The sequence below is a fragment of the Cyprinus carpio genome, chromosome B15 (assembly GCF_018340385.1).
Source record: "Cyprinus carpio isolate SPL01 chromosome B15, ASM1834038v1, whole genome shotgun sequence".
Classification (NCBI taxonomy): Eukaryota; Metazoa; Chordata; class Actinopteri; order Cypriniformes; family Cyprinidae; genus Cyprinus; species Cyprinus carpio.
Window position 1 is genome coordinate 9,352,741 of NC_056611.1, and position 23,968 is coordinate 9,376,708.

Consider the following 23,968-nt stretch of genomic DNA (forward strand, 5'->3'; position numbering starts at 1 on the left):
TGTTGGGAACTGAGGACATTGTTTCAACAAAACAATATGTTGAAGTTTTGTGTCGAATTTATAGAATTTCAGAAGGCAAGCAGCTTGACCCAAATGAAATGAGAACAGTTAAAAGAACTGTCTCTGGGCTATTCAAAAATCTCCAGAATGACCCAGTACAGGTCCGTAAAGACCTTGAGAATCTCAGAGATTTGACATTTTACCTTCCAAGCCATGATGGACGATTGGCCAAATCAAACACATTGGTCTTTGACGATGCACCACACTACAAGAGCCGAATTCAGGGTAATGTTGGTGTTCAGATGCTAGTTGACATGAGCCAGTGTTACCTAGGCAAAGACCATGCCTTTCACACAAAGCTGATCATGTTGCTTCCCCAGAAACTGAGGCCCAGGCTTCTGAGTAGTATCTTGGAGGAACAACTAGATGAAGACTCTCCAAAAATGTGCCAATTTGGTGCCCTTTGCTCCCTGCAGGGACGGCTTCAATTGCTCCTGTCATCAGAGCAGTTTATCACTGGATTAATTCGGATCATGAAACACGAGAATGAGAATGCATACATGGTGAATGAGGAGAAAGCAATACGGTTATGCAAAGCACTGTGTGAGGGCTTAAAAGTGTCTTGCTTTGAGAAACTACAGACAACATTGCGAGTGAAAGGCTGCAGTCCAATTCCCCATAGCCGTAGTGAAACTCTTGCCTTTCTTAAAAGGTATGGAACTGCCGTTATCCATCTCTACATTCAGCACTCTGACAGCAAAGACATTAATTTTCTTCTTGCTTTAGCAATGACCCTTAAGTCAGCAACAGACAACCTGATTTCTGACACTTCCTATCTTATTGCTATGCTGGGTTGCAATGACATCTACAGAATTACTGAGAAGCTAGACAACCTTGGTGTCAAGTATGACACAACTGAGCCCTCAAAGCTAGAGCTTCCACTTCCTGGTACACCCATTCCTGCAGAGATTCATCATTTACTGCTCATGGACCCTATGAATGTCTTTTACCCTGGAGAATATGTTGGCTACTTGGTAGATTCAGAGGGAGGTGATATGTTAGGCACTTACCAGCCAACTTACACATATGCTATCATTGTTCAAGAAGTAGAACGAGAGGAAGTTGAAAGTCCAAGTGTCCTAGGCAAGTGCTTTCAAATTGACATTGGGTACAGTGAGTACAAAATTGTGAGTTCTCTTGATCTGTATAAATTTTCCAGACAGGATGATAGCAACCATATTCGAGAAGGCACAACTCCAACAAGCCCCTCAGAGGGTCGTTCTCCTTCTGCCAGAATGGTCCCTCCAATATTTCCTGGAAAGGAAAATCACAGGGCTCCTCCAACAAATGCATCCCCCAAAAAGATCAAACTCAATGCATTACCAGAAATTCTAAAAGAAGTTACGTCGGTCATAGAACAAGCTTGGAAACTTTCTGAAACCGAACGCAAGAAAATTATTCGCCGCTTATACTTGAAGTGGCACCCGGACAAAAATTCAGAGAATCTTGATATCGCTACCGAAGTCTTTAAGCACCTACAAAATGAGATCAGCAGGATGGAGAAGCAAACACAGGCAGAGCAGGCCACTGATAGAGGATCAAGGAGACCTTTCTCGGCATCTTCCACTCGATTCCAGTCAGAGAAATTCTCATTTCAGCGATTTTACACATCGTGGAACCAAGAAGCAACAAGCCATAAATCGGAAAAGCAGCAGTTCCGAGAACAATTTACTAGCTATGCAGGCACATCGCATTCAAATCGCTTTTTTGTACCACCCTCGTTTAAGTCCGTTGGGAACCCTGTGGAGGCACGGCGTTGGCTAAGGCAAGCAAGAGCCAATTTTTCCGCTGCAAGAAATGACCTTCATAAAAATGCCAATGAATGGGTATGTTTCAAATGCTACCTGGCAACAAAGCTTGCATTAATCGCAGCAGATTATGCAGTGAGAGGAAAATCAGACAAAGATGTGAAGCCCACAGCACTCGCACAAAAGGTAGAGGAGTACAACACCCAGCTAACAGGGTTGGCCAAGGATGTACACATCCTCGAGGGTTATGGTGTGGACAGCCTGAGAACTCGCTACCCTGACCTTTTACCCTTCCCCCAGATTCCTAACGACAGATATACTTCAGAAGTAGCAATGAGAGTAATGGAATGCACAGCTCGCATAATCATCAAACTTGAGACCTTTGTCCAGCAAAAAATCTGAATGTCAGCATTAGACAATGCAAAACACTAACAATTGAATTAACAAAGTGGTGGTTGTGCAATATAGACCAGTAAATATTTTAAAAGACTCATTAAAGGTAAAATTATGTATCTCGCTGGCATTTATTTTAACCTCTGATGCTGTGACACATGCTTATTATTTGCATACATATCTGCTCCATTTCTCTGAAAGGTTGCCTGAGTCTAAAGAAAAAGTGTACGCTATTTAACATGCATCACTGTACATAATGTTAAAAAACATAGCAATACCTTTTATTATTTTAAATACATTTATTGATTATTGTTGTTCCTTTGTACATAATGAATACCAATGCTGCTTTTTTATCTTTTTTAGAAATGCCATAGTCATTAAGTTGACGGTATTGTGATTTAATAGCATGAGTTTTGCTGCACTTTTATGTAAATAGCACTTGAGTGATTGCAGAAATTTTAATGATTAAATTATGTGCAATCCAGCAATGACAGGCAAATCAGCTCATGGTTCTTAATGGGATCTGTATCAGTCATGTGCCAGTAGCTCACTCTGAAATCAAAAGGGCAGGTTATAATGTTCATACACCGTTTTATCAGCTGGTAAATGCATAAGGTAAATGACATGCTCCTTTCACTGTATATGTAATACTGTGCATAACCTGAACATTAAACAATCAAAATAAAAATATTTGAAAGACTTTAAATTACATCTTGAAGATGTAATATGACAGCGGTTTCATAGGCATTTACCAGTGCAGTTACTGTATCAGTCTCCTTGCAAGATTACAGTATGCAAGAATGAAATTTATTCTGTATTTCACAATCAACTTTATCGCAACTGAACTTTACATGTATATATTGTTGGACAGGGGCTTATCAGAGCACTTTTTATTTCCCATATAAGGATACTGGTGGGTGTAGTTTTAGCACATAATACTATTTAAAAATGTACCATTTAAAAATATAACAAGTGACATTTTCTCTTGAAATTTCACCTGTCAGTTAATTGCTGTGTACACATCATACAACATGCATAGTTCCTCAGAAACTCACTGATTAAATATGTATTTTCTACTATTCACAATGGGAACCTCTTGTCCTCTACTGCTGAGATTTTTTTTTGCATGAAGTTCTCTGAAATTTGTGTAAGAGGAACATAGATACTAATATGGTGCTCAGTGTCAATGATGTTCTTTCATCCGTTTCCTTTGTTTAACTGCGAGAGACTGAAATTAAACACTGGCTACTGTATTGTTTGGACAAATATATTTTGTCATTTGTTTCAATCTCATAATGTCATATTACAGCTCTGTAAGTTTGAGACCCACTGACAGTCTTCTTAATTTGAATTCTTAAAAATATCCTCTGAATCCACTGTTCAGTCATATAATATCAGGTATTAAAGGTACAAAATATAGCGTTTATTGCGCACAATTTTTTTTTACCTCAAGTTCAATTATTTTTTATTAATTTTTTTTAGTTTAAATGAAATTATCATGTCAACACACTGAAACACTGAATGTGGAAAAAACAATTTACACTTGTTCATACATGCTTTATAGTTAAACTATAATATCAGTCAAAGGTCAGTATTGTAATTATTTACTTTACATATGTAAAACTCAAAATATGAGATTTCCCATTGAAGAAATATACATCAACCAAAATATAATATACAACTGATGTATAAATGTGAAGATCCCAAACCAATGTATATACAAACATAATCACTCTCAGCATGTTCAAACAGAACATAATGCAAAACAATTCTGAGAAAAACACACAAACACACACACACAAATCCCAAAGTTTCATGCTGCCCATAGGTAAATTTCCATTTTGATACTTATTCTCATGATTTAAATATAGATGCCTAATTTCATATCAAACCATTGTGTATAAAGTTCAAAATTCAAGAGCACTTTATATCTTACAGTAGTTTATTTATTTTTACTAGATCAATTATGTTGATGTTTTACATACAGAACAGAATGTGGTTACTCACAATACCCCAGCTGTTTTGGCACTAACACACATATTACAATGCTTAACAGAAGAATTCAAAGCTAATTCTTCAGGATTGTGGGTAGTGCAGTTCTTCAGACAGAAATTCATTATTATACATGACTTAATAAAAAAAACTGAAACTGATTTCAGAAGTATATATGATAACCCTCAGAGAAGCACATAAGTATTTTATTTGTAATCATTTAATGAGCACATCTTTAAACAATAACTAGCTGATATGCAACACACAGAATTTGGTTATTTATTGCACCTCAAAATTATATTGCATAGGATGTCAGCTGTTTACCAGCGCCTTTATTGCCCAGCCTAATTTTGAACAATTTTTATACAAAAAAAGGAGAAAAAAATTACAATGATCTCATTAGAAAATGTAACTATTTTACGAGGCGATTTGTAGGAATTCATACAATGTGATTCATACATAGACATATTTTAAAATAATAATAATCCTAAGGGTCCTCCCTTAAACCTAAACGTCAGTGGGGAGTAGGCAGATTGTATGGAAACATAAGAATTAGATTCAAATTTATTAGGTTTGAATTTATAACCACCAATTCACCAAAACATAAATAGTTACAAATTGCCATGGTGTGTTGTATATACTGTATATTTCATCTTCCCTATCATAATAAAACCCCAGCCAAACAGATGAATGTACCCTCTGATCTTCAGTAACATGTTAATACATAGCGTGATGTTTTTTTTTTTTTAACCTTGCCCAATACAGTGTAACAGCATGATTTGTTTGTAGTGTGGGGGTGTTAAGGACAGAAGGTCATTCAGCAGTCCTGGCTCTCGCTGCAGGTCGAGGAGACGCCAGCTTTGGAGATGAAGAGCTTACCGCTGGGACAAACACACACTTCATATATGTCGTACATTCCCTGAGAGACACCTGACGTTCTGGCTTCTCCCACAGGTAACGTCGGCAGACGAACACTTTCAGCATCTAAAATCAACTGAAACATACAACCGAAACCTTAATAAAGAGGTATTTAATGAAAGGTTAGTCCACACTTTAATTTTTAAGGTGTCCTTGTTACACATGTTACATGAACTTACTATTATAATTACTATAAATTATGCATAATTACATGCAAGTAACCCTGAGCCAAACCCTAACCATATAGTACATACATGAAGTTAATAAATATTACTCCGTACTTCAATGTATAATTACACTGTAACAGAGACACCTTAAAATAAAGTGTAACCAAAGGTTAAATAAAGTTTATTTTAAGATTACTAACAGTGATATCATTAACATATTACATAATTACTTAAGAAATAATAAACAGAGACTTTCACCAGTCTATTGTTTATTAGAAGACACTTGTTTCTAAAGTTTCGGAGATATACATATATTATTATTATTATTATGTATATCTGTCTTGGACTGTGCTCAAATTTGTTAAAACACCAATTTCTACAATCAAGCGTCATTACATTCTTCCAAAAATATAAGTTATGCCAGCTCATGGATTGGTGATTTTAGCTCCATACCTAATCAAATGCTCATGAAAAATTATCAAAATCTAAAGCTTTCAGGATTGCTTACCAGTCCTGCAGTTGAGTGTAGCTGAATATCAAAGTGTGCTGTCACGTCGACATTTCCAGCCAAGGCTTTGACGTGAACGCCTTTTGGGGCATCCATGCTGAGAGAGCGTGTTGGAGACTCTAGTTAAAAGGAAAGGGAATGCTTCGTTAGCACATTGCAGTGCATCGTTTGGACACAAGATGACCACAAGATACTCTCAAATTCAACAGAGGAATCTGAGTGACTAGGGGTATTACATTTTCTTGTGAAAGACATTTGTAAAGCAGAAAAAAATGAAGCCTTTGTTGAGAACCAGATGCCTTGGTAACTCGGGTCACCACACATCACAGCTGGTTAATTCCCTGCTGGAAACGTCTATAAAAGTTAATTTAGGTAATATAATCAGTACCACCAGTTCTTATAATGGGCTGACCTTATAAAACAAGAATGTTTTTGAGAAAAAAACTAATCAGATAAAATGCGGAGTTAAAAATGATGCTATGTAACAAACACGCCGGCAAAACTGCAGTATCGGAAGTGAAAATGTTAATAATACAGTACTTACTTTAGCTCTTTGTTAAGTACTGCTTTGACCATTGGAGTCCTGACAGAATGCTCAAAGATAGCACCTTCTGGACCTGTCCAAACACCAGAAAACTTACAACTATACAAAGGAATTGGACAAATCATTCCATATAATCACATCATTGCATTTAATTGCTAAAATACAGATTATCCAATATATTATATTATTATATTGTATAACATATCACTGTATTAATCTTTGTATGTATTAAATCATACAATGCAATACATGTATTTGTGCTGCCACAAATACTACATTCATGATTAATCAATGTACATAGTTAGATATTATAATATATTAAATAAGATATTTGACAATTGGCATGGAAATGTTCTAAATTGTAATAAACAATACTAAATAACCTAAATGTCCTGAAACAGGCTTCATTCTTTAAATAAAATATTATTTGTTCTTTTTGGGGCGAAATATGTTTTTAAAAAACACTCATGGCAGGTATCACGAGATTCACCAATCACAATAGCTCTAGGCTAGTTTAGATAAAGTATTAATATTTATTCTAGTGTGTGAACCCATTGTGCATCAAGGGATACCAGGCATGTGTTGTTATGGCCAGATCTGTTGTTTACAAAAGGTTGTTTCATATGTTAGAATATACTTACTATTCTCTTCATATTTTTCTTAATTCTTTTTGAATTAATATTTGAAGTAACACAGTAAAGTGCAACATTGTAAACAATGTATTTCCTAACACTAAAACAGCACAAATAATACAACAGAGCATCTATTTCTAGGCTCACCTGTTACACGGAGCTTTCCTTTTCCCACAACGGCTCCATTTATATCTGCATAAAATAAATTTTCATCATGGTTGGAACTGATATTAAAGTGTTGGCCAAAACCCTCGGCCTGACTGGGACCTATTGAGAATAGAAATAAATGAGGAGAGAATATATATATATATTATATATATATTTAAACAGAATATTGATAAAACAGACTATATTTATTCTCATTAAATATCCAGTTTCACTTTCATATCTAGTTGTTCAGTTATATGTTGCCGCTGGGCTCTTAGCTCATGAATTTTCTCTGCGACCCATTTGATTCACCCTACAAAGCATTACAAAACAAAAACTCAACAACACAGTGACCCAGTAGTGCAAAACAAATTCTCCACAACACAACAGAAACAAGCCACAACGCAATTAAATCAGCACAGCACAACAGAAACAAGTCACAACACAACGGAAACAAGATGCAACACAAGGTAATGAGCACAACACAACAGAATTAAGATGCAACACAACATAATTAGCACAACACAACAGAAACAAGACCCAACACAACTGAAACGAGCCACATCATCGAAATTAGCACAACACAATGGAAACAAGCCACAACACAACAGAAACAAGACGCAACACAACGGAAACAAGCCACATCATCGAAATTAGCATGCACAGCACAATGGAAACAAGCCACAACACAACAGAAACAAGTCGCAACACAATGGAAACAAGATGCAACATAGTTGCCCTTCTTCCTTTCATTGCAAAAACACTTGAACGAGCTGTGTTCAACCAAGTCTCTGCCTTTCTCACACAGAACAACCTCCTACACAGCAACCAATCTGGCTTCAGAAGTGGACATTCAACTGAGACTGCCTTGCTCTCAGTTGTTGAAGCCCTAAGACTGGCAAGAGCGGAATCCAAATCTTCAATACTTATCTTGCTTGATCTGTCCGCTGCTTCTGACACTGCTAACCACCAGATCCTTCTGTCAACCCTACTGACAAAGGGCATCTCAGGAACTGCACTCCAGTGGTTTGAGTCTTACCTATCAGATAGGTCCTTCAAAGTATCTTGGAGAGGTGAGGTGTCCAAGTCACAACATCTAACTACTGGGGTGCCTCAGGGCTCAGTTCTTGGACCACTTCTCTTCTCTGTCTACATGGCATCATTAGGCTCTGTCATTCAGAATCATGGCTTTCCATATCACTGCTATGCTGATGACACTCAACTCTACCTCTCATTCCATCCTGATGATCCGACAGTAGCTGCTCACATCTCAGCTTGTCTAACAGACATTTCTTGCTGGATGAAGGACCATCACCTTCAACTCAACCTTGCCAAGACAGAACTGCTTGTGGTTCCAACAAACACATCGTTTCATCACAATTTCACCATCCAGTTAGGCACATCAACCATAACTCCTTCAAAAACAGCCAGAAACCTTGGAGTTATGATTGATGATCAGCTAACTTTCTCAGACCACATTGCTAAAACTGTTCGGTCCTGCATATTTGCTTTATTCAACATCAAGAAGATCAGGCCCTTTCTTTCAGAACATGCTGCACAACTCCTTGTTCAAGCTCTTGTTCTGTCCAGGCTGGATTATTGCAACGCTCCTTTGGCAGGTCTTCCAGCCAGTTCTATCAAACCTTTACAATTAATCCAGAACGCGGCAGCAAGATTAATTTTTAATGAGCCGAAAAGAATACACGTCAAACCTCTGTTTATCAATTTGCACTGGCTACCAATAGCTGCTCGCATAAAATTCAAGACATTGATGTTTGCCTACAAAACCACCACTGGCTCTGCGCCCCTTTACCTAAATTCATTGCTTAAGACTTATGTGCCTCTATAAGCTTGTGTTCTGCAAGTGAATGTCGCATGACTGTGCCATCCCAAAGAAGCACAAAGTCACTTTTACGGACTTTTAAATTAAATGTTCCCTCCTGCTGGAATGACCTGCCCAACTCAATCCCAGCAGCTGAGTCCTTAGCCATCTTCAAGAATCAGCTTAAAACACATCTCTTCCATCTTTATTTGACCCTCTAACTTTAGCACTCACTATTCTAATTCTATTCTTAAAAAGAAAAATCTAACTAGCTTTCTAATCTTTTTGTATTTTTCTGTTTTCTGTTCATTTATTATACAATTAACAAAAGAAAAAAATGGAATGAGCAATAAACACACTAAGAAAATGAAAGAGCACTACCACAACACAATGAACATAGCTTCAACACGAGACAAAGAAACAGAAGAGAACTCAGGGTTCTCATGTAATCAGCCAATAAAATGTTTTGTGAATCTCATACCTACAGACACACTTCCTGTTACATCACCATTGTCATTGCGAGCATTGAGCGTAACGTTTTCAGAGGAGTGCACCAGAAGAGCTGAATCCTGTAATGAGATGAGAATGGACAAAATGGGCAACTAAATCAACCTATATATCCATTTAAGTGTATGTTTTAAATACCTCTTACCTCTCTGGAGTAAATTTCCTGGGCATAGACAGGGAACAAAAAGTCTGATTCTCCCTCAAGTCTCAGTCCATCCTCATTGACCTGCAGGTATCCCATGCCTTCCTGCAACAGCCAACAACACAGAGTGCTTTCTCAGCATCAGTGTGACTTCAGGTGACAGCATGCAGTGGCCAACTGAGATAAAGTGGCTCAACCAAGGGCAAAATCTAAATATGGATTTATTTTCTATTAAAAATGGATTACATATATGATCTGAAGTCCTTTAAGGAAAGTTCTCTCACCGTATTGAACCACATGACTCTCAGGATCCAGATCGTGAGGGCAAAGTTCACCACCAGAATGATGAGGAGAAGCAGAACAAACAGATAGAGGCAGCGTTTCCTCCAGCCGTAGATGCCGATCATGTAGATGTACTCAGTGACTGGAGCCAGAGCCCCAGACTCATCTGTGGTGGTGAGGTACTGCTCACGCACCATCTGGGAATGAAGATTCGTGGTAAACTACACATTAAAACTACAATTCATGAAAAGTACACAAGATATTTTGCAGCCTGAACTAACCTTGCCTTGTCATTAGTCAAATTATCTGATACATTAGAAACTTATTGACCTTGACACACCTTGATTTTTGTTCTGTATGTTGTTTGTACCACATGACTCTGATTTGGTAAAAGAAAGTTTTTAAATAAGCAGATAAGCAGTTACAAATATTGGTAACACTTTATTTTAAGAACCAGTTCTCACTATCAACTAGCTGTTTATTATCATGCATATAACTGGAATATCAGCTGTTTAATAGTACTTATAAAGCAATTATTCTGCCTTATTCTGCATGACCATATATTTGGGATCCCTTAATTCGAGCCCATACCTAAATTTAACAACTACCTTACCTTACTAACCATTAATACGCAGAAAATTAGCAGTTTACTGAGGGAAAGTACTTAATTAATAGTGAAGGTGTTTCCTATTCTAAAGTGTAACCAAAATGGGAAATACACACAGACATAAAGGGAAACACTATTCAGAAATACCAGTTGCAGACATTAATACTAGGGGTCAAAAAGGTCTTTAAATATGCTTGACTATGCTTGACTATGCTAGTGTGCTGAATTATTATTCTAAATTACCCAAAACACCCTAGCAACCACATACACTACTATTCAAAAGTTTGTGGGTTGTAAAGTCTTCGGTAAGAAGTCTCAAGGCTGCATTTATTTAAAACAGTAATACTGTAAAATATTGGTATTTACAACAACTTAGTTTAATGCATCATTGCTGTATAAAAGGAAAATATCTTACTGACCTCAAACTTTCAAACAGTGGTGTAGCAATGTGCTTAACACCACTCCCAAAACATCTTCAACCGTTTAAAAACATAATACTATAACAACCATCACAACATCCTCATAAAAAAAAAAAAACATCATTATATTTGCTTTTTTCTGACAAAAGAGGGTTTTTGTCAAGAGAGCGCTGTATGTACTACAACATTCACTTTGAATCAAATCTTGAGTGAACATGCCATTCCGTCAGATGAAGGAAAAACTGAAACACAGCCTTTGTGTCTCCACAGCAACTCATCCAAACATTCCTTGGGTTTGGAGCTGCATGATCCAATTCCCATTCCTTTCTAATCCCTTTTAAAACATAATTACCAACCAGTAATTAAACATTCATACGATATCAATAAAGTCGTACAAGAAAGTAAACATCTTGACTCCACAAGACAGCCTCTCTCTTTCTCTCCGAGGCTCCCTCACAGGACTTTTTTCCATTAACCCACCCTACCGATGCTCTTTCACTGTTTCCAGTCTCGTTTAAGCTGCATGCCAAGAGAAAAAAAAATTACAGCAGAACACTGTCTTTCCAAGCCACCGGGGTCTGGTTTGTTTTTAACAGAGATTCCGAGATCCTCGTGGTGTCAAAGCTGGACCTGATCATATATCAAGAGGACCCAGGAAGACTGAGCGGGCGTGATATTGCTCCGTTTCTGCTGGAGGATAAACAGTTATGAGGTGGGAAAACCAGTTCTCTGAGGAGACCAGATAAGAGCTTGTGGAGAGAGGCTGTGGGCAAACATAACAAGCTCCCCACTCCGTCTAATCTTGCCGTCTGCATAACTCCAGCGCGCCGTAATGCCTCGGCCCTCTAAAAATAGGTCCCAGAACCATGCTCACATTTTAAAGAGTAAAAACAGCCCAAGTGTTTAAAGTAAATATCAGAGTGCAAAAAATATGACTAAGCATTCATATGTTTGGACTCAAAGGTGCGACTATTTCTTCATTTTAGTGGCTTATGGTAATATTTTAGCAATGTGAAAAAGGGATTAAAATACAGTTCGTTGCAAAAGTAAGTGCACCCCATTAAAAGTTGTATTTTTATTGGATATGTGGGCTTTTATTTGGATTATATTGATGATTAAAAGATGATATAATTTACCAAACAACAATGAACATTGTTTAATCAATGTGATTATAATCAGGTTTTCATTCATTCATGTCTCCAGTTATTCCATATTTTTCTGGTCATATAAACATTATTAGGCATAGGAAACAAGACTGATATTAAAAAACCAAGTCACAAACTTGAATAAAACGATAAGAGTTATATCTCAAAAGTGTGACTTACCCTTGCTGTTTCAGTGTGAGCTGACACACTCCTCTGCAGACTTGAATCTGCTTGTGCTTCGCAGCAGTGCTCCGATCCGTCTGTCTGTCAAACCCTCAACAGCTGCCTTCCATTAATCTGATTCTGGATCAGTCTCAGCGCAAAACCCCCCCACCCCCCATCCCAAACTTCCTCTCGGGAGCTCACATATCCTTCAGAGGTCTCTACGCTTCGTGTTACGCAAACATAAGGCTTTAATGATCACTTAAGAGTGGATTCATTAGCAAGACCCAGAAACACCAGTAGCTAGTTGTGTTGTTCCTCAGGAAAGCAGGGAAGGAGGAGCAGAGAGAGGGGGGAGAAGGAAAAAATGACTGCCTGAGAGAATTATAGAGCATTTTCTGCACTTGTTTGACTTTTATGCGTGTGAGTCACTTTCTAAGCACGAGCTCCGGATAGGAAACTAAAGTTAGTGGCTTTGCTCATTGAAGATCTGCTCGTCTGTTGGACAGCGAGGCTTTCTCTATAAAGGCGGGTCACACTAAAACAGGACTGAGTATTAATAGCTGTGCCTCTGCCAACAGCAGAAGCTTCAGGCTTGTTATGTACTGAGCTTGTCTCTCTTACATAGTTTACGTAGTTTAGGAGGCAGAATGACTTATAAAACAACTCCCCAACACGAATCCAAAAATGGAAATAAAATTTCCATACTGTTATGATGGATCTTATTAGAATTTTTTTTAGGACATTTAAGGAGATGTGTGCTGATATTTTTTATAAGTAGACTTACCAGACTTATGGAAATAGTGTTCTTTTCATTTGGGCCAGTAAGGACCCACCTACAAACACTCAAAACATGTTATAGCTGTAATGTAAAGCAATTGTATAGTATAGTGTCAGTGACTTTTGAAGTGGCGTTACTCTCATTTTCTTTAAGAAAATCTAGTTATATACAGCAAAAGTTTGATTTCTGCAAGTTTTTTCTTTTTTTAAATGCGTACCACAGCTGTATTTGTTTGATCAACAATACAGTTAAACAGTAAAATTGTGACATATTATCAAAATTAATTCAAGAAACTACATTTCAGCATCATTACATTCAGTGTCACACGATCCTTCAGAAATCATTCTAATATTCTGATCTGGTGATCAAGTAACATTTCTTATTATTATCAATGTTGAAAACAGTAGTGTTCATTTTTGTGGACTGTTATACATTTCTAAAGAGTTTCCGATGAATAGAAAGTTTTGAAAGAATAGAAGTAAAGCATTTTTTTAATGGAAATCCTTTGTAATATTTATTAATGTCTTTACTATCAATTTTACTCAACTGAATACATCTACGCACATTTCATACTAAATAATAAAATATTATAATGTATTTTATTTTTAATTTTTTGTCACCTATATCTTAAAAGGATGCTGATAGGTGACATGAGAAACTGTAACTCAGTCAAGACTTAGGCTGGATGGCACACATCCTGTGGCTGGAGGCAGAAGTGTGCAATAATAAGACAAACAGCTGACCACATCCCTCTGCCAGCAAAGACAATGACAAAGGCGTTTATTCACCATTCAGGGTGGTCTGTAGCAAATACTATTGCAAACAGAAGAATGTATAATAAAGACCTTACTAATCCTGGTGTTGGTAATGCTAGAAGGCAAATGGATATCCTTAACGAGAGAGAGAGAGAAAAAAAAACTACTCTATACCGTACGCACATTCTGTTATGTAGCAGCTTATCACCGTTTTCCGACAAATATTGTTGTCTGTCTCCAGAGGGCGCGCTTGGGAGCTCGGAAACCCAAATCTCTATTTGAACCGCATTAACATATATTTTACAAGTCTTTTAAATTGGTTCATTAAAATGTAATAACTTTAAATATTGGTAACTGAATTACAAATTAAAATGTTCACACAGTTATTTTATTACACATTCGTTAATCAGAAACAATCCATTCTGAAAGCGTTGAGAAAAGTAACAGGTACCATGTGACACTTTTTCAGTATAATAATTTACACCGTAATAACGATAAATGAGAATTTAACGGAAAAATTAAACATTAAACCATCATTATTATTTAATAGCAAAGTGCAAAGCCTTGTCCATTAATATTCTGAAATTAATAGAATATGCACGTCAACAAATCAGTGCACTCGGTGGGGATGGTGTTATGCGAAATGATGTTTTCCATTCCAACCATCGAACGCTCAAAAGTGTTTATTCGTACACACACACACACAAAAATACTTTTTTTTATATTTTTTTATTAAAAATAATAATTTGTAGACAGCATGGTATGCGCTGTTTGTAATATTTTATAGATCTTCAGTGTGTATGTTGTCATTATATTGTCTTATCTACCATTACGATAATTATGTACTGTACCTCGACCTGAAGTTGAAAAAACATTCAGCTTTCAGCTTGATTTAGTTTTAAAGATTCATGATGATAAGGTTGTCTCATTCGGACAGCGGGACGGGATCAGAGGTGTGTGTGTGTGTGTGTGTGTGTGTGTGTGTGTGTGTGTGTGCAAACCATCCCAGCTACAGGTCCATCGCTGCAGTTCAGCACGTGTTTCTCGTGTGCAGTGGGTCATGCGGTTCTGTCCATTAACGGGGTGGGTGTGAACGGTAAATACACAGCTGAAGGGAAGGAGATCCTGGAAAGATGCTGAAATGCTGCCAACTATCCAGCGTCCATCAGATTTGGGCGACCTCGTCTCATCTCCAATGAGAAACTCATGCTGGCATCAATGTTTCATTCGTGAGTAGCTAGGTTTCATTAAACAATAGCTGAACTCATTGCTGTAATGTTGTTTCAAACAGGTATGATGTACTTTAGTCATTGAAACACATTAGGAGATGTTAAAGGAGTCATATGATGCAAGTTCAAGTTTTCCTTTCTCTTTGGAGTGTTACAAGCTGTTGGTGCATAGATAAGATTCCTAAAGTTGCAAAGACTAAAGTCTCAAACCTAAAAAGATTTTCTTAAAAAAAGTCAAGACTCGTCCTCTCCAGCCTAAAACAGCTCGTTTAAACACGCCCCCACGTCTACCTGTGTGGGGAGATGTGCATAATACCACCCAAATGTTCACGCAAAGAAAGAAAACTGGTTAATTTGCATTTTTCTTGAAATTGCATCCAAAATTTACAGTGAGAAACATATTTTACAACCTTTGTAATTAATGTGCATGGACACCGTTTAAGTTTGTAATGTGCTGAACATCTGTACAAGACAGCAGCTCAGTGCATGCTCTTTGAAACATGTTTATTATCGTCTTTCTAAGCTCTTTTTCTGTCAGCAGAATATGAAAAGCCTACTGTACCTCACATTTCATTTGACGCGTTTATGAATTTTGATACAGAGATAGGACTAATTAAAGCTCTAAAATGCATGGAAAGTACAAGAAATAAATTGATTTATTTTACCTGTTTTAATAGCAATAAAATGTTAATACCAGTAAAGAAATGGCTTTAACATGCCTTAACCAAAAGACAAAGTTGTGCAATGTAAACACAGAGTTAGCAGATTCAGAACAATGTAAAATACTGTCATCCGTTTTTAAAATGAACAGAATAAATAACATGATGTGCAGAAAGTGACACAACATGGTATCCTATTTGATATGTCGCTAAAAAAGTGTAATACCTTGGGAATAGGTATCCACAGCGAATTTATTATATTTCATAAACACAAAAGTAAAATCCTAGACAAGTTGTGCCCTTTATTTTTCATACCATATCTTAAAAACGAGTTAAAAGACATTTAAATAGTACTCTAATGTTTAGTCGGCCTTCTTGGGTAAACTTCCCATCTTGGTGCGGATATTCCGGAACAGGAAGTATCCAACTGTGGTGACAGTACAGGCTATCTCTGCTACCCAGAATGCTGTGTTCCAGCCATAGTGTTTAGCAATGGTGCCAAATGGCAACCCTGACAGGAAACCACCAACTGCCAGCAAAACAAACGCAAAAAAACTCATTAGTATTTTTTGTTATTGGCAAATGGTTAAAATGTAACTTTTCTTTGGAAATGAGTAAAAGTCAAAATGTAACTAGTGGAAAAGTTCCATGTAACTAATGGAAAATTAGGTTGGTACAATGTTACTGCTGCTATAAAATTGAGAAGATGATCACCGTTTGCCATCAGGGCCACAATGGCGTGAGAGGTCCCACAGTAGTTCGATGGAGCGCTTTCATTCGCAAGAACTCCAAACAAGGCAATCGGTCCATAGGAGGAAAAGCCAAAAACAGCACCCAGCAATAGAATCCAGACCTGTGTGTAAATTGTAATAAAACCAGTACATTATAGAACCCATAAACACAGTCTTCTTTCCTGCATTGACATATTTCCTATTGCAACAGAAAGTTTGGGCAAAACATTTGGTCAGGTTTGTCTGCTAAAAAAAAAAAAAAAAATTAAGTTCAGTAATATAAGTAATTTAATTCGCTATTGCACGATGTGGGCTGTGGGCGGAATATTTTAAGTGATACTGAACTTACATTTGAGCTGTTTGCTGTGACAGTAGTGCGGAAGATGTACATGGAGACACACATCCCAGCCATCATGGAGAGCAGGAGCCCATGGCGAGGGTTACCATACAGATGCAATCCATGCTGAAATTAAAGAGAACGAGAAAATGCACCACCTTAAGTACACAACTCTCATTCAAAAGGTCAGTGCAATTTTTTATTCAGCAAAGGCTTGATCAAAAGTGACATTTATAATTCCTATTTTAAATAAATGCTGTTTTTTGTTCTTTTTTTTCATGAAAGATTTCTGAATCAGAGTTCCTACTAAAATATTAGGCAGCACAACTGTTTTCAACATTGATAATAAATGATAATAAATGCAAATCAGCATTTTAGAATGATTTCTGAAGGATCATGTGACACTGAAGACTGGAGTAATGATGCTGAAAATTCAGATTTGCATCACAGGAACAAATTACTTTATTGTTTTAAAATATTTCTAAACTATTTTAAAATATATTCAGATTTAAAAGATTTAAATTGCAATAATATATCACTGTACATTACTGAATTTTAGAAAAACAGTTTTTATTACCATTAGAGACGACGACTTAATTAAAAAAAAAACCAAAAAAAAAACCACCTACTTCTAAATGGTAGAATATAAACAGATTTTCTGAAGAAAATAGTATAAAGATTTTGTATAAATATATATTGGTGGTATGAACGCACCTTTGCCACAGCTCTATCTGACAGAAATCCTGCGGCTAAACTACCCAGCAGTCCTCCAATCTCCAGGGCACTCATAAAGGAACTTCCTGTTAAAATCAACAGCAATATGCATTTCAGTCCATAACACAAAAGTCTCATCACACCCTTAGCAGACCATTTCTGAAAGAGGACATAAAATGTGAAATTGTGCCTGAACTTTTAAGTTAAGAGTTCATTGTACTGTGGAATTAGGAAAACATAAACTGTAACATTTTAGAACTGAAATGTCTTCACACTACAAAACGTTGCCATTGACATCTTTAAAGGGATACTCCACCCCAAAATGAAAATTTTGTCATTAATCACTTACTCCGATGCCGTTCCAAACCCGTAAAAGTCTTCTCCTTCGGAACACAATTTAAGATATTTTATATTAAAACAATCACTCCCCCCAATTTTAAATACACCGCCAAAAAAGTCCATCTGCTATCAGTGATTCAGCCGTTGAAAGACGTCGTCAGAATAGTCCATCTGCTATCAGTGATTCAACCGTAACATTATGAAGCGACAATAATACTTATAAATAATAATGACTTTATTCAACAATTCCTTTGTCAACAGTCTCCTCTGTGTCTCTCCATATCACCGTATGCTGCGTATGCTCTTCTGTATCAGCTGTGCCACAAGGATGTGCTGTTTCTATGTGTATTTAGCTTTGATTTGAAAGAAAACTGCATCCTTGTGGCACGGCTGATACAGAAGAGCATACGGTGATATGGAGAGACACAGAGGAGACTATTGACAAAGGAATTGTTGAATAAAGTCATTGTTTTTGTTTCCTTCACTTACAAAAAGTTTTCTCGTCACTTCATAACATTACGGTTGAACCACTGATGACAGATGGACTATTCTGACGATGTCTTTCATACTTTTCTGGACCGTGACAGTGTCACTTACTTGGCAGTCTATGGGACAGTCACAAGCCTCCTGGTTTTCATCCAAAATATCTTAAATTGTGTTCCGAAGACGAAGACTTTTACGGGTTTGGAAGAACATCAGGGATAAGTGATTAATGACAAAAATTTTATTTTGGGGTGGAGTATCTCTTTAAGGCCCTCATTAGATCACACTAGAGGCCTATTCCCCTTATTGTGCAATGCTGGAGTAAGCTATTTTCTGGAAATGTGCAAAACTTTTGATTCATTAGCTGCTATAGGTTGAAGACTAGAAGAATAAAGTGTGTTAAATTACAAACCAAACTAAATTACAAAGTAAATCTATTTGCACTACAAATATAATATGATATGCCAATTAACAATATTAGGCAGCATAAAGGCCTGTGCTTGTACAGCTAAAATAACAGACAACACAGAAACCTTTGCACATTCATGTTAAAAATTGGCTGCACCCGCTCTTACATTAGAAATAAGGTGGATGCTAAAAAAATTTAAACCTCAATACATTAGACAACACACAATACCCATTAGTGCTGACTGGCCCTTGTCCTGGATAAGGAAAAGTTGCCCCCAGTCAGTGTAAGCAGTCTTCACCCCAAACACCACCAGGTATCCAAATGACAACACCCACAGATATGGAGAAAAGATGAACTCTTTGAAGGTGCTTTCATTTTTGCTGGAGCCTGAAATCAGAGGTAGATACCTGATGGATCAAATGTACAACTGTTGTTGGAGGACAGACACAAAAGTCCATTAGTTCAATGTGAATGACCTTCGTCACATGAATTAACACACAGGCCTAGTAAAACACACCCCTTTGTACCCTGTTTTGGTCCAATAGTTCATTCTTCATAGAACTAGCAAGTGGAACCTTTCATCTAACACAGGCTTTCACAATAACATAGAACAGCAATGACCTATATAAGCAAAACTAGCCATAATAAACAACTAAGTATGGAAAATGAAGATGACATGAAACCACATTGCCAGTTTGAATTCCTTATTTCCTACTGAAACAGGAAATTCAGTGAAATTGATTATACATATGAAATGCATGTGCATGTGGATGGGGAAGTCCTCATACCTCCTTTGCCTTTCTTTGCACCAGCTTCGATATTTGGCAGGCCAACATCACTGGGCTCATTTCGGATGATGAGCAGACAGAAGATGGACATGACCACACAGGTCAGGCCAGAGATGGACAGCGTGAACCTCCAGCTGTAGCTTTGGGCCATCAATGTGGCAATTATGGGCCCGAGACCCCCAGCCAAATTCATACTACAAGACAGCACAGCCCACCAGGTCCCAAACTGAGATGGCTCAAACCACTATTTAAAGAAAAGAATCAGTTAATTTCATATGTACACTAGAAATGCATCGGAAATGTATGCTTTCTTTCAAAAACATCATAAAATCTTACAGGCCCCAAACTTTTCAACAGTAGTAGTAGAACTCTTAAAGTGAAGAGTTCTTTAAAGAAATGTTTTTTTCTTTTCTTAGTGTGAAGAACATTTTAATAATCTATTAAGAACCTTCTGTGCAACGGAAAGGTTCCATGGATGTTAAAAGCCCATAATAGAACCATAGATGCCTTTGTTTACAAGAGTGTATATATATGTTTATGCACCATGCAAGCCCATGGATTACAGGATCAGATCCATACCTTCCGTAGTACTTTTGCACATGGTGGCCATCCTAGACCTTGACCCAGTCCATTCAGAAACCAAAGGCCTGAGAACACCGGCACTGTCGAGGACTGAGAGAAAACCACGTTGATGCCGCCAACCATAAACAACCCAACAGAGAAAAGCCATCGTGCGCTCATCTGATCAGACAGCACACCGCTTATGAACTTGCTTATGGCGTAGGCCAGTGACTGACTGCTAGTGATAAGACCTGCAGTGCACAAAGATGAAATAAATATTGATTAGACTTCAGCAGAGAGTGATTCCCATTCAGAATCTCTCAAAAACATGGGTTTGCAAAGATAGGGCAAAGGAGCATTTCTTTAGGCGTTATCACTCTGCATTGGCTTAAGGACTGTAAAGACTGCAGTGATGAGATGAAATCAATCACTGTGCAGATAAAGTAGATCCCGGGCAACATACCAAACATCTCATTTAAATTAGTTAGTGATCTTGATAAGATAATCTTTTTATTATTTTTTTTTAGGATTATTTAAAGAATCGTAAGTTTAAAAAAGCATTTAGTTGAAATATAATGTTTTGTAACATTATAAATATCTTTACTGTCAATTTAATGCATCCTTGAATAAAGATATACATTTATTTTACATCTTAGTGACCTCAAACATTTAAACAGTAGTTTTTAACTCTTGAGAAAAAATGAACAATTCAAAAACAGGAATTTAAAATTTTTGATTAAACAGATTTGAATTCAGTTTAAATAAAAAAAGGATGACTGTCTCAAATATGTCGCCTCTGGTAGGACAATTATTACACTGGCTTAAAAACATTGTTCAATAATGCATTATCAATGACTGGTAGTGTACACTAATATACTTGCATTATTTTCTGTCAATATCAGGTAAATCTAAAATGTTATTCTTTTTTTAAACACAAAAAAGATTTTTGTCAAGGACAGAAAAGGCACTGCATGCAGAGAATTCCACAATGCACAGCTGCCTTCTGTTGTTTATCCTCATTTACTGTAATTCAAATGAATGCATGTGTGAAAGGTTATAAAACGTGTGGCCACATGACAGAGAGGAAAGACAAAGTACAGGCCACTCGTTGCACATGCTCACCTAGATCATCCTTATCCAGCGTGATCTCCTGCATTACAGAGGGCATCACGAAAGAGAACGTCTTCCTGTTAAAGTAATACAGCGTGTAGCCCACAAACATGGCCAGGAATATAGTAGTTCGGTAGTAGCCATATCCACTCTTCGCCATGGTTGACACAGCTATGAACTGATTAAGAAGGGAGCATAAGGGTCTTCTTCAGCCTGACACAGGAGTTACCACGAGCATCTGAGGGCTATGAACTCAAGCGTGTGGATCTGTGAAACATGAAGAGCTGGTGAGATCGGGGAAAGAGCTGTAATCAGCGGCAGGGTTAATGGTCAACCTGGCAGAGATCTTTGGAGTGTTGTCCTGCAAACAACTGCTTTCAAAGGAACGGTGTCAGGGGACGGACTGTGACACACTCTATTGAACTAAAACGGGGATCACAGTGTGCCACTGACTTTTCAATTGCAGCAGATCTACCGTAGCCAATGTTTTTCGTACTTTGTTGTTGTCTTAAACGTTTTGTGAAGAGGGTGTTATTGAAGATCCCGTAATCTTAGGAGTTTAATGATTGACGTGGGGGTCTATATATGTGACAGTTTTATAGATTTGACCACTGGTGGTGTGTGTGTGTTGTGTAAGAATCATTGTTCAATGATTACGATGTCTCTTCAGGGGCAGAGCACCAAATGTGAGCCACAAACAGCTCAATGTTACACTCATACTGCACTCAGTCTGATTAAAACTTCTAAACTGTGTAGGCCCAGCCTAGAAATATAGGTTCATGCTTTCTGTCTGACCAGATCACACCCTTTTAAACATTCTGAAAAACCCATATTTTCTAACTACAAACGATCATCAGATCTTCACCAATTTGTTTTAGTCCACTATAGGTGCAGTCACATTAGCAACATTTTTGTTTTTGTGAGATTTCGTGGGCAAAATGGTCTATGTTCTATTAATAGTGTAACTGTGTTACATGTACATACAAACATGTTTTGTATTTTCCGTTTTAAATTTTATTCCGTTTAAGTTTTAGTAATTTTGTTGTTGTCACGCGATAGGCCTCGATAACGCAGTGTCAAACTGAAATAGCCCACGAAATTTCACTGCACAGAGGTAAAAATCAAAATTTATGCCACATAGCTCGCGCATAACGCGTATACAATTTTGTAGATTGACAACACCACCAAAATGAAGCAGAACGGAGCTACACAAGTTGAAACGGAGTTCTTCGTCCATGATAACTTTTTGCAAGTAGAAATATTGTATGGAAATTCATAATAATGTGAACACTTTGGAATTTGATCATAAAATGTTGTCACATCAACACGAAACCTATGGGTCATCATCAGCAATACTGAAGCTGTCTAATAAGTTTGGGGGGGGGGCACCAAAATTAATAAATATATGCGTTTTGATTATGTGAAAGTGACATGAACACACACACCGTGAACACACACCTGCAGCAGTGGGCATCATTTATGCTGCGGCAGTTGGGGGTCCGGTGCCTTGCTCAAGGGCACCTCAGTCGTGGGATTGCCAGCCCAACACTCGAACCCACAACCGTAGGGTTAGGAGTTAAACTCTTTAACCACTAGACCACGACTTCCGAAAAGGCCACAAAAAGTTTAATCTAATTTAACCCCCCCTTTCTCTTTCTTTTTCTTTTTATAAAGTTAAAAGTGACGTGACATACAGTCAAGTATATTTTGACAACATTACGACACTGTCTTCTTTTAGATTTATTTGTTGGTCAATAATGACACCTTTGTCTTGGACCTTGCCTATGCGTCCATTTTAATTTGAAAAACTTCTTTTTGGATCTCCTCCCACTCTCATAAAATCACAAACTGCCGCAGTTTATCAGAAATAATTGTGGCGCATGGCATTGTCTACAGCGCCACTTACCGGTCAAACGCTGTAAAGCAGCCTAAAATCACAGGGACAGCGGCAGATCAAATGTTTATCCTGTTTATTCAGATGACGTGTATGGCCACATTGCTGCTTGCAGATATGTTTTATGTTTGTCATTCACAGACCTGACTGTCATACACCATTTGTACTGGTAATTCTCGTCCTTTTATGGTTAAAAGTTTGTAAATGCTGCATAGTTCACAGCGAGCTGGTTTGATACTGCAGCTCGCAAACGTGGCAACACAATCAATAAAACAATCATCCACCATCTAACTTACAAGTCTCAATGACCTTCCTTTGAATTATGAGATAAGTCGAAGGGACAACTGAGATTTAAAAAATGTCATAACAGAAACAACGAGTTAGTGATGAAAACAATAACATGCCTACTTCCGTGAACGAGGCTGTCTTTCGTCTATTCCAGCAAGCAAACAGTTTTCATTAACCCTTTATCCACGACCAAACCATGTCGATCAGACTTGGTGAATGTTCATGTTACGCTTAAACGGGCATTAAAAAAAAACAAAAAAATTATGATCAGACATTACTAGTGGATCTCGTCTAGATGCTGTAAATGTGAAATCCTGAAATACTAGTCAAACTAGTCAAAATAAACAATTGCTGCCACCTACCGGATTAGTTGCAGTAGAACAGTTTAGAAGAGAAAAACACAAAGGCTAATTGTAAGATCATATTGTTCAGCTTCTATTATGCCATCTGTAAAGGCAGAAGCTGGATCTGAAGTGGTTTTATTACATGAAATGGTACATTTACACAGACTTTTTAATGCTGGATAAAATTTATTTACAGAAATTACAATTGCAGAAATACTGTACTGTTATGCAATTGTTTTTTAAAAGTTAAATAGCCTATTGTGTCATATAGGAGTATCTATATTAAATGGTGAATAAAAAATATTGCATATTAATATTTCAATAATTAAAAAAAATTATACTTTTATCAGC

At 37.2% G+C, this 23,968-nt stretch overlaps 3 protein-coding genes across 5 annotated transcripts in view; 1 reads left to right on the plus strand and 2 right to left on the minus strand.

Moving 5' to 3' along the window:
• Positions 1–3,620, plus strand: part of LOC109073595 (sacsin-like) — a 38,789-nt gene extending 35,169 nt beyond the window's left edge. Inside the window, exon 11 of the mRNA XM_042739138.1 lies at positions 162–3,620. Within this exon, the coding sequence (XP_042595072.1) occupies positions 162–2,210 (2,049 nt within the window). The 3' untranslated portion in view covers positions 2,211–3,620. The remainder of the gene's footprint in view (positions 1–161) is intronic.
• Positions 3,621–4,125: 505 nt separating this feature from the next.
• On the minus strand, positions 4,126–12,524 carry LOC109103808 (gamma-sarcoglycan-like). Its single transcript, XM_042739137.1, has 8 exons — positions 12,214–12,524; positions 9,865–10,059; positions 9,584–9,685; positions 9,413–9,500; positions 7,110–7,229; positions 6,331–6,403; positions 5,787–5,910; positions 4,126–5,187 (listed from the first exon to the last, which is right to left on the minus strand). Exons 2-8 carry the CDS (start codon positions 10,057–10,059, stop codon positions 5,011–5,013), a joined length of 879 nt encoding a protein of 292 aa, XP_042595071.1. The 5' UTR covers positions 12,214–12,524; the 3' UTR covers positions 4,126–5,010.
• A 3,074-nt stretch (positions 12,525–15,598) lies between these two features.
• On the minus strand, positions 15,599–23,551 carry LOC109103807 (glucose-6-phosphate exchanger SLC37A4-like). Of its 3 annotated transcripts, none has more exons than XM_042739142.1 (9): positions 23,394–23,551; positions 21,104–21,358; positions 20,000–20,232; positions 19,421–19,664; positions 18,861–19,019; positions 17,402–17,487; positions 16,700–16,813; positions 16,334–16,472; positions 15,599–16,148 (listed from the first exon to the last, which is right to left on the minus strand). In XM_042739142.1, exons 2-9 carry the CDS (start codon positions 21,249–21,251, stop codon positions 15,982–15,984), a joined length of 1,290 nt encoding a protein of 429 aa, XP_042595076.1. In that variant the 5' UTR covers positions 21,252–21,358; positions 23,394–23,551; the 3' UTR covers positions 15,599–15,981. The 3 variants fall into 3 exon arrangements, with proteins under 3 accessions (XP_042595076.1, XP_042595075.1, XP_042595073.1); XM_042739141.1 differs by having other exon boundaries at positions 23,390–23,551; XM_042739139.1 differs by lacking the exon at positions 23,394–23,551 and having other exon boundaries at positions 21,104–21,775.
• Positions 23,552–23,968: the final 417 nt, after the last annotated feature.